At 37.7% G+C, this 14,246-nt stretch overlaps 1 protein-coding gene across 1 annotated transcript in view; it reads right to left on the reverse strand.

Annotated features, from left to right (window-relative positions):
- Positions 1-10,473: 10,473 nt before the first annotated feature.
- The window catches only part of LOC148695739 (uncharacterized), a 48,212-nt gene continuing 44,439 nt past the window's right edge, over positions 10,474-14,246 (reverse strand). Inside the window, exon 3 of the mRNA XM_088697385.1 lies at positions 10,474-10,512. Coding sequence (XP_088553511.1) covers positions 10,474-10,512 — 39 coding nt within the window. The remainder of the gene's footprint in view (positions 10,513-14,246) is intronic.

The following is a 14,246-nucleotide window of genomic DNA, read 5'->3' on the forward strand; positions in this document are numbered from 1 at the left end:
ATTCCCTTATATCCTAGCATCAAGTTTAGGCATGCAAATTAAGTGTCGACCCCCAACCCACATACATAAACAAGTTCTTAATCAAAACAGAAAAGTAACCCACATCTAAAGTTCATGAATTCATAACTGGAGTAAATCAAATCATAACCAACATATGTCCATGGCTTCAAATTCGCCTCTAACTAAGAAGAAATTAGTTCCACATGTTTAACATAATTGAACAACAAGTTAAATTAAACATGAAAACAGAAACAAGAAAAGAAACTAGACAGAATGTAAATATGAAATTGAAATAGAACGAATGGAATTGAAATGGATGAATGCTAGCAAAGGGGTTCATCTCCACACATGTTACACTTGCATAATAAAATGATTTCCAATTGCATTTCAATAAACCATGAAACTCAACAACCCGGGTTAATTAGGTCCGCTTAAATTAACCGTCAAGTTCTCCTTAAGTTAATGAATTGGATGGGTTAGCGCAACGCAATCCACAACATTCTCCAAAAGTCCTTTACGTTAACAGCACAATAAAGATACAATCAAAGATCATTAAGCATCATGAAAATTATAAGTATTGACGAGGCATTTGTTACTATGGAATACGCATGAAACTTATGCCAAGAATTCGTTTAACGCGATTGTTTATAAGCAACCTCCACTACTTGTGATTATAAGTTCATAACGATTAGGTGAAACTCACTTATATTCTAGCGTCATATTCATGCATGAAAATTAAGCGCGCATTCTCAATAAACATACATAAATAAGTTATCAATCAAACGGTTAAACAAATTGAATCCACAACTTATGAAACGCAATTAGAAGTAATCAAATCAAAATGCAAGCATAAACATATATTCAAATCACCCCCTAGCTAAAGGGGAGTTTAGTTCCTCATACGTACAAAACAACGAGAATCAAAGAAACACCTAAACATTCCAACAACTCAAACTTGAATTGTATGAACGTTTAGGCCCTCTTCTCTTCCATTCCTCATTCGTACAAAACAAAGAGTATTGAAATTAAACATTGAAATCAAAGAAACACCTACACATTCCAACAACTCAAACTTGAATTGTATGAACGTTTAGGCACTCTTCTCTTCCTCTTCGTTGTGGCACAAGGTCTAAGGTGAGTTTGATGGTGTGAATGGTTTGGGGAGTGGCGAAAATGGAAGGATGGTGTTTGGATTCTAAGGGAGGGCACGGCACAAGGGAGTTTGATGGTCTACATTCTGAATATGGAAGTGTGTATGAGAATGAATGCAATGGATGCTTATTTATAGGTGAAATGGGGGGAACATGACAGCTAGGAGGGAATGTGGCTGCATGTTTGAATGATTAAAGGATGCATGTGGGTTGGAATTGCATGTGCAATGAATAAGTGGCTGCATGTGCAAGGGGACAATCTGAAAATGCATGTGAAAGCATGTGTTGGCTGAATTGGTGGTGCATGTGCTGATTTGTGGTGCAATGATGAAAGGGGAATGCATGTGGCTGCAAGGAACTTTGTTTGTGTGCATTTGGATGGGAAAGTCACGGCACAAGGTTGGAGAAATGATTATGGATGCATGTGCAATGTTTTAAAGGATGGAATGCATGTGAATATGATGGAATTGTAAGGGTTGTGCACGGCATTGGGTGATTTCTGGTGGTGAATGGGTGATGCAATTGCATGTGGATTAGGTTGTGAAAGCAAGTGAATGCATGTGTTGATTTATGAAGATGCATGTGCAATGAAGTGGAATGACAGCTAGGTTATGATGATGAGTGGGAAGTGCATGTGCTGAAATGATAAAGGGGGAAATGCATGTGTTTAAATGGTTGAAATGTGTAGATGATTATGAGTATGATAAGTGATAAGTGTATGGTTATGATAAGTGATAAGTGAATGATATGATAAGTGGTGAATGATATGTGGTGAATGATAAGATAAGTGGTTGATATGATAAGTGGTGAATGATAAGATAAGTGGTTGATATGATAAGTGGTGAATGATATGTGATGATATGTGGGAGTGTGGCTGAAATGAAAGAGTGGAATGTTGGAATGTTATGCACGGCTAAGGATATAGGAAAGGTTTAAATGTCCTAAAACTAAAGGGAACAAGGTTCGAACACTTTGGTCTTCAATTAGGTCTTCAATTTCGTCCAACACTTTGGCTCTAAGCATAAGCTATCCATCCTTAGCCCAAAAGTGCTCCAAAAGTCGCCAAAATGCATCTTTTTGCTCCTTTAGCCCTTTGGACCTACAAACACACGAAAATAGCTTAAAGTACTAAAATAACTAAAGAAACATAACGTAAATGCACGAGAACAAGCCATTTAAGTCGCATGAATATGCTCCTATCAAATACCCCCACACTTATCTTTTGCTAGTCCTCGAGCAAAACAAAACAAAAGAAACCAAAAACAAAACGACACTGAACAAAAAACACAACCTAAACCTTCCAACAATCGTCTCAGGGATTTCCAATGCACATGACAAGTTAAAAATCATTAGTCCCATAGATTTTAGTCATCTTCACACTTAATACATTCTTAATCATAGTCACCACATATTATTTCACAATTAAGCATTTAAAACCATGTTTGGAATGTAGTAACATGCCTTAGAGAATTTGCTCAAATCCTTACAAGATATGCACTCGTTTTTCACACAAATTTTCTGACTACACTCCCTACACTAGGTATATGTGAGAAGATTGATGTAAACATGTAGACGAACACTCACATATGTTATAACAAGGAAAGCATTTTCTAGAATTATTAACATGTATATATATGATCTCATGAATGGAATGCCACTACTTAGACGCGAGAACCAGGGATACCATAAGCTCAAACCCACTTTAAACTCTGCATATTGAAACACATAACAATCAAGATAGAAGTCAAAGGGTTGTAACCGGGCTAGGGTATTGGCTAACAATGAAAGGTGAAGGATAAACATACATTCTTAAAGCAATAGTGAGCAAAGTACTAAATTAGGCACTTAGAATTCCCTTTAGAACGCAGAAGTCGACTTTGAACACCCAAGGGGAAGTCACACAAAACTTAGGGCCATATTCAACTTTTTTGGACCCTTTCTTCAACCATCAACGCTTGTGAGTTCATTCTCACTTATTTTCACTCTTTTTCTTTCTTTTCTTCTTCTTTTTCTTTTCACATTTTTTTTTTCTTTTTCCCGTGCCTCCTTTAAGACTTAGGCACACACATACACACAAAAATTCCTTCCCCCACACTTGTTTTCTGGACGAATGTCACTCAAAAAAAATTCCTTCTAAGTTATGCTCCGCTATACTTCAAGAACAAGGGTATGGAAAGTCCTATTCTAGGCTAGGTAAGGGTGATGTGGGTAACAAAGAAAATAGGCTGAAAAAAACTCAAAGGGGTTAAAACTTACAACAAGTACGAAAAATGGGAAGTAAGGCTATTTGGCTATGGTGGCAACTACATAACTTCATCTTGATATATGTTATGCAATTCAATGTCATGCTTTGAATAAAACGGATATAAGTTCTAGCATTTAGTTCTATCATGATACAATTGCATTCTAAGTAGCAACCAAGCAAGGATAATGAGATCATGCAACAACTTTAGAAAACAAAGAATCACAGAAAATAACTCTCCAAAGAAGGTAATGGCTTGAGTCTCACAGGGTTGTAGCATTTGTTTGAGTTCCTTCCTTCAAGCATGTTACAAAAACGAATTTCTCTTTTATGATTGCATGTGAAGTCATACATTATAACCATAACCAAGCATATACCAAGAGTAAATCAAACTTTTCTCTATGTTTATAACTCTTTTTAACCGTCATGCAATTACAAACCAAATCCTTATCATTGTGTTGGAAGGTACCCTAAGACACAAACACACAAAAACGACTCAAAACACTATTTTTAGGCTTTTTAAAACATGTTTTTCAAATTTTTATGTGATTTTCGGAGTTATAAAAACAAAACATACTAAAACACTCTAAAACAACTTAAAAACACCTTAAAACAGCAAGGAACAACATTTGAAGTTATGGGTGATAAAATCCAACGAATTTGCATCAACATACTTAGTTACCTCCCCACACTTAAATCAAACATTGTCCTCAATGTTTTAAGCATAGATTCACACAAAACATAAGTAAACACATAAAAAGCACTTAAACATACTAAACATGGCAGAATGTAACTAACAAAGAGAAGAGTTTAGGGACGCAAATCTGGTTATGGAGTGTAAATTCCCTCTTCTCCTTGGTGATTGCATTGAGGCTTTGATCATGGTGATTCCACAGGCTTACTCTTGAACTGGGCTGGAGGATTCTTTTGGTCTCCTCCAACTCGTTGATTTTCCTTTGTGCTACTCTTGAACTGGGCAGCAGGATTTCTTTTGGTCTCCCCCGAAGGTCTGAGCTTCCTCCTTTTATCTGTTTCTTTGTTCAATCTTTCCAATTCGTATTGAAGAGGGTTAGAGGATAGCTCAGCATATTGATAGGAGCATATTTAGGCGACTTACTTAGCTTGTTTTCGTGCATCTATGTTGTTAATTCATAGTTGCTTTAGTAGTTTAAGTCATTTTCGTGTGTTTTTAGGTTCATATGGCTAAGGAAGCAAAAAGATGCATTTTGGAGCATTTTGGAGCAAAATTGGGCTTGGAATGGATAGCATATGCTTGGAGCCAAAGTGTTGGATGAATTTGAAAGCCTTGTATGCACTTTGGACATAAAACAAAGGGCCTAGCCCAATCAAACAATCCTTTGAGCCATGCAAAACCTCTAGCCCAATCAACAACCCTTAGCCACATGCATTCACATGCATCACAACCCCAAAACCATCAAGAAACACCCATTGCCGTGCCTTGCACTTCCCCTTTTATTTTCAGCCATTCCACTTCATCATTACACCACCTTCTCCATCTTTATTCCACATGCATTCATCATAATTCACCCTAGCTACCACCATTCACACACACATGCACTTACTCTTTCATCATTGCACCACCAATTCAACACATGCATTTCCACCTTCCTACTTCATCATTTCAGCCACATATTCACCCACATGCACTTTAATCATTCAACACATGCATTCACACACCAACAACAACCCAATGCCGTGCACTTCCCTTGCCTTTCCACCAACAACCTAGCTCTTTTTCCATCATTATTTCATCCACATGCACTCTCAATCATAACAACCACATTCACTCTTAAACAATCACCCACATATTCTCCCATTCCCCCTATAAAAACCCATGCATTCATACACAAAAATCACATCTCATTTTCATACACAAGACACCACAAACACATCCAATCTTCCCCTTTGCCGCAAGCTCCCATTCCATTTCTACACAATCTCTTCTCGGCTTCATTCCATTCCATACACTCTCCCATTCGCAGAAACCATTCAACCTTAGCCGCTCCACCTTCATTTACAACACACTTGGAGCACCAACACCGAAGGCAACTCTTAAGGGATTTCAACATCAGTTTTGCTTCAAGGGTTCTTTCTCCTTAATTCTATGTTCATTCATGTTGTATATTTTTATATCAAACATTCTGTAAACATGAAGTGTAACTAATTTCTTTCTAGGGATTCGATGTAGCCTTGCAAGATTGCCATGTAGTTATTTCAGAATGCTCAGTTGATCCATCTATTTCTTGTTTCATTCTCTGATTTAATTGTGACTTTGTGTGTTGATTTTAATGTTTGATCACCATTTGATTTAACCACAGGTTGTTTAGCCAAGAGTAAAGCACACATCATGCATATTCTTGGTGGATATGTGAATGAATGAAGGGAATGCTTTGCAAACAACCTGCCGAGTGTTTCCTTTGGTTTTATGAAAGTTTCTTGTGCGTGTCATGTTCTTGATTAGGGACCAAAGTTGCACATCACACTTAGGTTCATGATTAGGAACATTTGATCAAGTCCACACATCATATGGTTGATCATATCTAAGTGAAACAAACCCAAGAAATAGGTAGATGGATGAGTATAATCTGATTTAATAAGCATGGACTTGGCTTAGCAATGGTGAAACCGAATCCCTAGCTTCATCTCCATTTGTGCTATCTCATTTTATTAGTTGTTGATTCATTTATTTGTGTCTACTTCATTTTCTTGTGCTTTCAAGTTACAACAACAAATCTGCCTAAGTTGATTAGTTTCATTTCTCTTACAGAGTTCTTGCAAAACAAGTGATTATATAGGTCCAATTAGTCCCTGTGGATTCGACACCCTTACTTGTGCCATTATACTAAACCTATTTTAGCACTAGGAAGGAAAACCTCAATTACATATGCAGTTGTTGCTTGTCTCCACATGCTTCAATGTATCATTTTCACTTGCCTTACTTGCTCGGTTGAAGATGACTACTCGAGAGCAACGCTAGGTAAGCAACCAGGAATAGATTCCAGGCAGTCGGCTCCAGATCGAAAGACTGACTCCAAGTGCCGGCTGATTGCTTCTTTCACTTTGCCATGCGAATAAGAACAAGGACAAAGAAAAAGACAGGGAAAGAGCATGATATGAGATACTTTTGCTTTTGACCTTGATGATATGAGATACCTGTGCTTTTGAAGAAGCGGTGCATGAATCAGCACATGTATTTCCTCTTGGGTCATCTTTACTCCAGGCATCTGGTATCATCTTTGGGGAAGAAGAAGAAATTGAGTATTTCGAAAGGCTTTGCTGGGAGTGCGCCCTCAGAGGTGAGGACGAGTTGGGCATGTTCTTCAGATCTGCCTTGCCATAAAAGACGAAGGTCGACATATATAGAGATAATATCAAGTGGTGGTACTGTTCTTTTACCCTTGTCGACAAACGTTTTGATCCCGCAAATCCGGCTTTTTGAAATAGTGGTGCCTCTTCGGTTTCTGAACGACGCCCCTTCGATTTCTGAACGACGCCCCTTCGCTTTCTGAACGACACGTAGTAGTGCGGATGCGGCTCCTTTAGACAAAGCTGCACGCGTTTTCTGAAAAGCAGAGAAAGCGTCGCCGAACTTTGCGCTTGTCGGCTAAAGATGTGTAGTTGCGATGATGGCCTCCACGTGTTTTCTGAAAAGAAGAAATCTTTTGACAAAGTTGAACACGTCCTCTGAAAAGCCGAGAAAGCGTCGCCTAAATTACGCCGGAAATTCCGGCTTTTTGAATCGGTGGACGCGTGATGCGTGATTTATACGCACACAAATTAAACCCTCTTTTTGTCAATTGTAATATAAGTATAAGTAGGGATCGTTCTGGATCGGGGATGAGGAGGGATTGTTAACCACTTGGATTTGACTCAAAAACGTAAAATAACAATATGAAACACTATACTAGACTCAAGGAATGCAAAACTAAACTTTAAAACACTAAAACAAACCAAAAGACTCAAACATTACCCAAAACACTCAAAACTGCCTTAAAATCACTTTCTGGGCAGTTTTGAGCACTTTGAGTACTTTGGACGAATTTATGTAACAAATTGAATCACAACACTTATAAACACAAACTAAATTGATTTCTAACTAATTTCACAAGAAAGTAAAGGGGGATTTAGGTTTTGACGAATTTAAACTAAAAGAACAGATTGTAAGTAAAAGCAAAATGTAAATGTGAATGTGTGATAGAATTGAATGGAATGAAGGCTAGCTAAGGGGTTCATCTCCATACATGTTATACTTGCATAATAAAACGATTTCCAATTGCATTTCAATAAATCATTAATTCTCAACACTCCAAGTTAACCGTGATGCACTAATTAACCTTCAAATCTTCCTAACGTTATTGAATTGGATGATTGCATACGACAACCCAAAACATTCCCCACAAGTCCCCTACATGATTGCATAATAGAGATACAAGCAAGAATCATTACGCTCTATGAAAATTATAAGTGTTGACGGGGCATTCGTTACTATGATTGCTTGAAACTTATGCCAAGAATTCGTTTAACGCGATTGTTTATAAGCAACCTCCACTACTTGTGAATATAAGTTCGTAACTATTAGGTGAAACTCACTTATATTCTAGCGTCAAATTCATGCATGAAAATTAAGTGTGCACTCTCAATAAACATACATAAATAAGTTATCAATCAAACAGTTAAACGAATTGAATCCACAACTTATGAAACGCAATTAGAAGTAATCAAATCAAAATGCAAGCATAAACATATATTTCGAATTCCTTCATAACTTTGAAATCAAAGAAACACCTAAACATTCCAACAACTCAAACTTGAATTGTATGAACGTTTAGGCACTATTCTCTTCCATTCCTCATACGTACAAAACAATGAGAATTGAATTTAAACATTGAAATCAAAGAAACACCTAAACATTCCAACAACTCAAACTTGAATTGTATGAACGTTTAGGCCCTCTTATCTTTCTCTTCGTTGTAGCACAAGGTCTAAGGATAGTTTGATGGTGTGAATGGTTTGGGGAGTGGTGAAAATGGAAGGATGGTATTTGGATTGTAAGGGAGAGCACGGCAAGGGTGGTTTGATGTCTACATTCTGAAATGGAAGAGTGAATATGAATGAATGCAATGGATGCTTATTTATAGGTGAAATGGGGGGACATGACAGCTAGGAGGGAATGTGGCTGCATGTTTGAATGATTAAAGGATGCATGTGGGTTGGAATTGCATGTGCAATGAATATGTGGCTGCATGTGCAAGGGGACAATCTGAAAATGCATGTGAAAGCATGTGTTGGCTGCAATGATGAAATGGATGGGAGTGCATGTGGCTTAATTAATTAAAGGGAGTGCATGTGCAGTGTTTTAAAGGATGGAATGCATGTGAGTGACAACTAGATATGTTGATGAATGCATGTGGAATGTTTGTGGTGAGTGAATGTGGCTGATTTGATTTATGGAAGATGCATGTGGATTAAAGGTGAGTGAATGATTATGGAATGCAATCTGAAATGGGAGATGGAATAGAGGTGTTTTGCATGTGAATTAAAGAGTAAATGCATGTGAATTAAAGAGTGAATGCATGTGAATTAAAGGTGTTGTGTTAGGTGATGGGTGCATGTTAAGTGATAAGTGATAAGTGATGATGATAAGTGATAAGTGATAAGTGATGATGATAAGTGATAAGTGATAAGTGATGATGATATGATATGTGGTTATGATAAGTGATAAGTGATAAGTGATGATGATATGATATGTGGTTATGATAAGTGATAAGTGGTGATGATAAGTAGTGATATGTGGGAGTGTGGCTGAAATGAAGGAGTGGAATGTTGGAATGTTATGCACGGCTAAGGAAATTGGAAAGGTTTAAATGTCCTAAAACTAAAGGGAACAAGGTTCCAACACTTTGGTCTTCAATTAGGTCTTCAATTTCGTCCAACACTTTGGCGCCAAGCATAAGCTATCCATCCTTAGCCCAAAAGTGCTCCAAAAGTCTCCAAAATGCATCTTTTTGCTCCTTTAGCCCTTTGGACCTACAAACACACGAAAATAGCTTAAAGGACTAAAATAACTAAAGAAACATAACGTAAATGCACGAGAACAAGCCATTTAAGTCGCATGAATATGCTCCTATCAACGCGTCGCCTTGGCTTCTTATAGAGGTATCGATCACCGCCAACATACACACTCTGAAGATTTCCCATTCTTGAACATCGTCTCCGGCCCTTTGAAATTTTAACTCCATCCACCCATTCTCTTTGAACACTTTTGAAAAATGGCAAACCCATCGAACCTTAGCTTAGAATTGAGTCTCAGCAGTGATACGGGCGCACCGCGTCAAGGTAACGTATGGCGCCCTTCTTTCTTATCTTCTAACGGTCCTCTTACAGGTGAAGACTTCGTGATGCAGGACGCCACAACAGCTACAATAGTAGCTAGGAACCTCCTCACTCCAAAAGATAGTAGGCTACTGTCAGGACGGTCCGATGAGTTGGCCGTTCAAGAGTCCCTCGCACTTAGTGTTCAGTGTGCGAGCTCTGTGTCCAACATGGGCCAACGCCTGCTTGCCCGCTCCCGTCAGGTGGAATCATTGATGGCAGAGGTGGAAAGTCTTAAGCAAGAGATCCAGCAGCTTAAGTACGAGAATAGAAGTTTGCATTTGCTTGCAAATAACTATTCGTCGGGCATGAAGAGGAAGCTTGATGAGCTGCAAGAATCTGAGGGTCGAATTCAAAGTGACCGTCAAAGGTTTGCGGCTTATCTCTAGAGACACCTTTTTCCTGGGTCATCCAGCGCTTGGCCACGTATTGAGGCCTGGAATGCTCTAGCTCCGATGCCTTCCGCTCCGATGCCTTCCGCTTCTATGCCTTCCGCTTCTATGCCTTGTAGTGGGGCTCGTAAACAACCTCTGTGAAGGCTCCATCTTTCTCCATGTTTAGTATTTTTTTTTATTTTTATTTTTTATGAAATGCTTTGTTTTATTCAGTGCATTGGGTTGCCTCCCAAGTAGCGCTTTCTTTTACGTCTTGCAGCCGGACGAAGAACCCAATCACTCCAGGATGTGTTCACGAATCGGATGAGATCTCCGAGTCATAAAGTAGTACCTAGAACAAGAAACAAAACAAGATTAAGAAACTGGAATAAAATAAAAACAAACGAAAATAAAACAATCCAAGGAATTAGCAAATTTTCTAATCCCCGGCAACGGCGCCAAAATTTGATGCGAGAATTATACGCGCACAAATTAAACCCTCTTTTTGTCAAATTGTAGTATAAGTATAAGTAGGGATCGTTCTGGACCGGGGATTAGGAGGGATTGTTAATCACTTGGAAACTGACTCAAAAACGTAAAAACGTAATATAAAACACTAAACTAGACTCAAAGAATGTAAAACTAAACTTTAAAACACTAAAACAAACCAAAAGACTCAAACATCACCAAAAACATTCAAAACTGCCTAAAAACCACTTTCTGGGCAGTTTTGAGTACAAACACAAATTTGGACGAAATTAAGTTATGACTTGACTCAAGACTCTTAAAAACACAAACTAAATGTAATTCTAACTAATCTAACACTTTAAAATAAATGGGGGATTGGTTTTGACGAATTTAAAACTAAAACAGAAACTTGGAAACAAAACAGATTGTACAAACAAAATTGATGGAATAGAATGATGAAAAACTAGTTAGAGGGTTCCTTATCCACACATGAACATAAGCATATAATTTAACTCCCAGTTATGACTTCAACAAACGATGAATGACAATGCTCCAAGTTAATTAGGTCCGTTTAAATTAACTTTCAGATTTGCCTAGATTCATTGGATTGAATGGGATACGCATTGCAACCAAATTATTCCTAATCAAAGTCCCTAACATGGAATACGCATGATAGAGACATTCAACAAAGATCATTAAGTTCAACGGAAATCATAAACATCGACTAGGCATTCAAAACTATGGAATACGCATGTTAATCCAGCCTAGGGTTTACTAAACACAATCGTGACTAGCGATTTTTACTACTCATGAATATAAGTTCATAACGATTAGGTGAAATTCCCTTATATCCTAGCATCAAGTTTAGGCATGCAAATTAAGTGTCGACCCTCAACCCACATACATAAACAAGTTCTTAATCAAAACAGAAAAGTAACCCACATCTAAAGTTCATGAATTCATAACTGGAGTAAATCAAATCATAACCAACATATGTCCATGGCTTCAAATTCGCCTCTAACTAAGAAGAAATTAGTTCCACATGTTTAACATAATTGAACAACAAGTTAAATTAAACATGAAAACAGAAACAAGAAAAGAAACTAGACAGAATGTAAATATGAAATTGAAATAGAACGAATGGAATTGAAATGGATGAATGCTAGCTAAGGGGTTCATCTCCACACATGTTACACTTGCATAATAAAATGATTTCCAATTGCATTTCAATAAACCATGAAACTCAACACCCCGGGTTAATTAGGTCCGCTTAAATTAACCGTCAAGTTCTCCTTAAGTTAATGAATTGGATGGGTTAGCGCAACGCAATCCACAACATTCTCCAAAAGTCCTTTACGTTAACAGCACAATAAAGATACAATCAAAGATCATTAAGCATCATGAAAATTATAAGTATTGACGAGGCATTCGTTACTATGGAATACGCATGAAACTTATGCCAAGAATTCGTTTAACGCGATTGTTTATAAGCAACCTCCACTACTTGTGATTATAAGTTCATAACAATTAGGTGAAACTCACTTATATTCTAGCGTCATATTCATGCATGAAAATTAAGCGCGCATTCTCAATAAACATACATAAATAAGTTATCAATCAAACGGTTAAACAAATTGAATCCACAACTTATGAAACGCAATTAGAAGTAATCAAATCAAAATGCAAGCATAAACATATATTCAAATCACCCCCTAGCTAAAGGGGAGTTTAGTTCCTCATACGTACAAAACAAAGAGAATCAAAGAAACACCTAAACATTCCAACAACTCAAACTTGAATTGTATGAACGTTTAGGCCCTCTTCTCTTCCATTCCTCATTCGTACAAAACAAAGAGTATTGAAATTAAACATTGAAATCAAAGAAACACCTAAACATTCCAACAACTCAAACTTGAATTGTATGAACGTTTAGGCACTCTTCTCTTCCTCTTCGTTGTGGCACAAGGTCTAAGGTGAGTTTGATGGTGTGAATGGTTTGGGGAGTGGCGAAAATGGAAGGATGGTGTTTGGATTCTAAGGGAGGGCACGGCACAAGGGAGTTTGATGGTCTACATTCTGAATATGGAAGTGTGTATGAGAATGAATGCAATGGATGCTTATTTATAGGTGAAATGGGGGGAACATGACAGCTAGGAGGGAATGTGGCTGCATGTTTGAATGATTAAAGGATGCATGTGGGTTAGAATTGCATGTGCAATGAATAAGTGGCTGCATGTGCAAGGGGACAATCTGAAAATGCATGTGAAAGCATGTGTTGGCTGAATTGGTGGTGCATGTGCTGATTTGTGGTGCAATGATGAAAGGGGAATGCATGTGGCTGCAAGGAACTTTGTTTGTGTGCATTTGGATGGGAAAGTCAAGGCACAAGGTTGGAGAAATGATTATGGATGCATGTGCAATGTTTTAAAGGATGGAATGCATGTGAATATGACGGAATTGTAAGGGTTGTGCACGGCATTGGGTGATTTCTGGTGGTGAATGGGTGATGCAATTGCATGTGGATTAGGTTGTGAAAGCATGTGAATGCATGTGTTGATTTATGAAGATGCATGTGCAATGAAGTGGAATGACAGCTAGGTTATGATTATGAGTGGGAAGTGCATGTGCTGAAATGATAAAGGGGGAAATGCATGTGTTTAAATGGTTGAAATGTGTAGATGATTATGAGTATGATAAGTGATAAGTGTATGGTTATGATAAGTGATAAGTGAATGATATGATAAGTGGTGAATGATAAGATAAGTGGTTGATATGATAAGTGGTGAATGATAAGATAAGTGGTTGATATGATAAGTGGTGAATGATATGTGATGATATGTGGGAGTGTGGCTGAAATGAAAGAGTGGAATGTTGGAATGTTATGCACGGCTAAGGATATAGGAAAGGTTTAAATGTCCTAAAACTAAAGGGAACAAGGTTCTAACACTTTGGTCTTCAATTAGGTCTTCAATTTCGTCCAACACTTTGGCTCTAAGCATAAGCTATCCATCCTTAGCCCAAAAGTGCTCCAAAAGTCTCCAAAATGCATTTTTTTGCTCTTTTAGCCCTTTGGACCTACAAACACACGAAAATAGCTTAAAGTACTAAAATAACTAAAGAAACATAACGTAAATGCACGAGAACAAGCCATTTAAGTCGCATGAATATGCTCCTATCAAGTGTAAATGTGGGTTAATTAATTAAGTGTATGATATGATAAGTGGTGAATGATAAGTAATGATATGTGGGAGTGTGGCTGAAATGAAGGAGTGGAATGTTGGAATGTTATGCACGACTAAGGATATAGGAAAGGTTTAAATGTCCTAAAACTAAAGGGAACAAGGTTCCAACACTTTGGTCTTCAATTAGGTCTTCAATTTCGTCCAACACTTTGGCTCCAAGCATAAGCTATCCATCCTTAGCCCAAAAGTGCTCCAAAAGTCTCCAAAATGCATCTTTTTGCTCCTTTAGCCCTTTGGACCTACAAACACACGAAAATAGCTTAAAGTACTAAAATAACTAAAGAAACATACCGTAAATGCACGAGAACAAGCCATTTAAGTCGCATGAATATGCTCCTATCAATAAGGTTTGGATAAGATAAGGAAATTTGGATAA

The sequence above is a fragment of the Pyrus communis genome, chromosome 7 (assembly GCF_041283825.1).
Source record: "Pyrus communis isolate YQ-2024b chromosome 7, ASM4128382v1, whole genome shotgun sequence".
In the NCBI taxonomy this organism is placed as follows: domain Eukaryota; kingdom Viridiplantae; phylum Streptophyta; class Magnoliopsida; order Rosales; family Rosaceae; genus Pyrus; species Pyrus communis.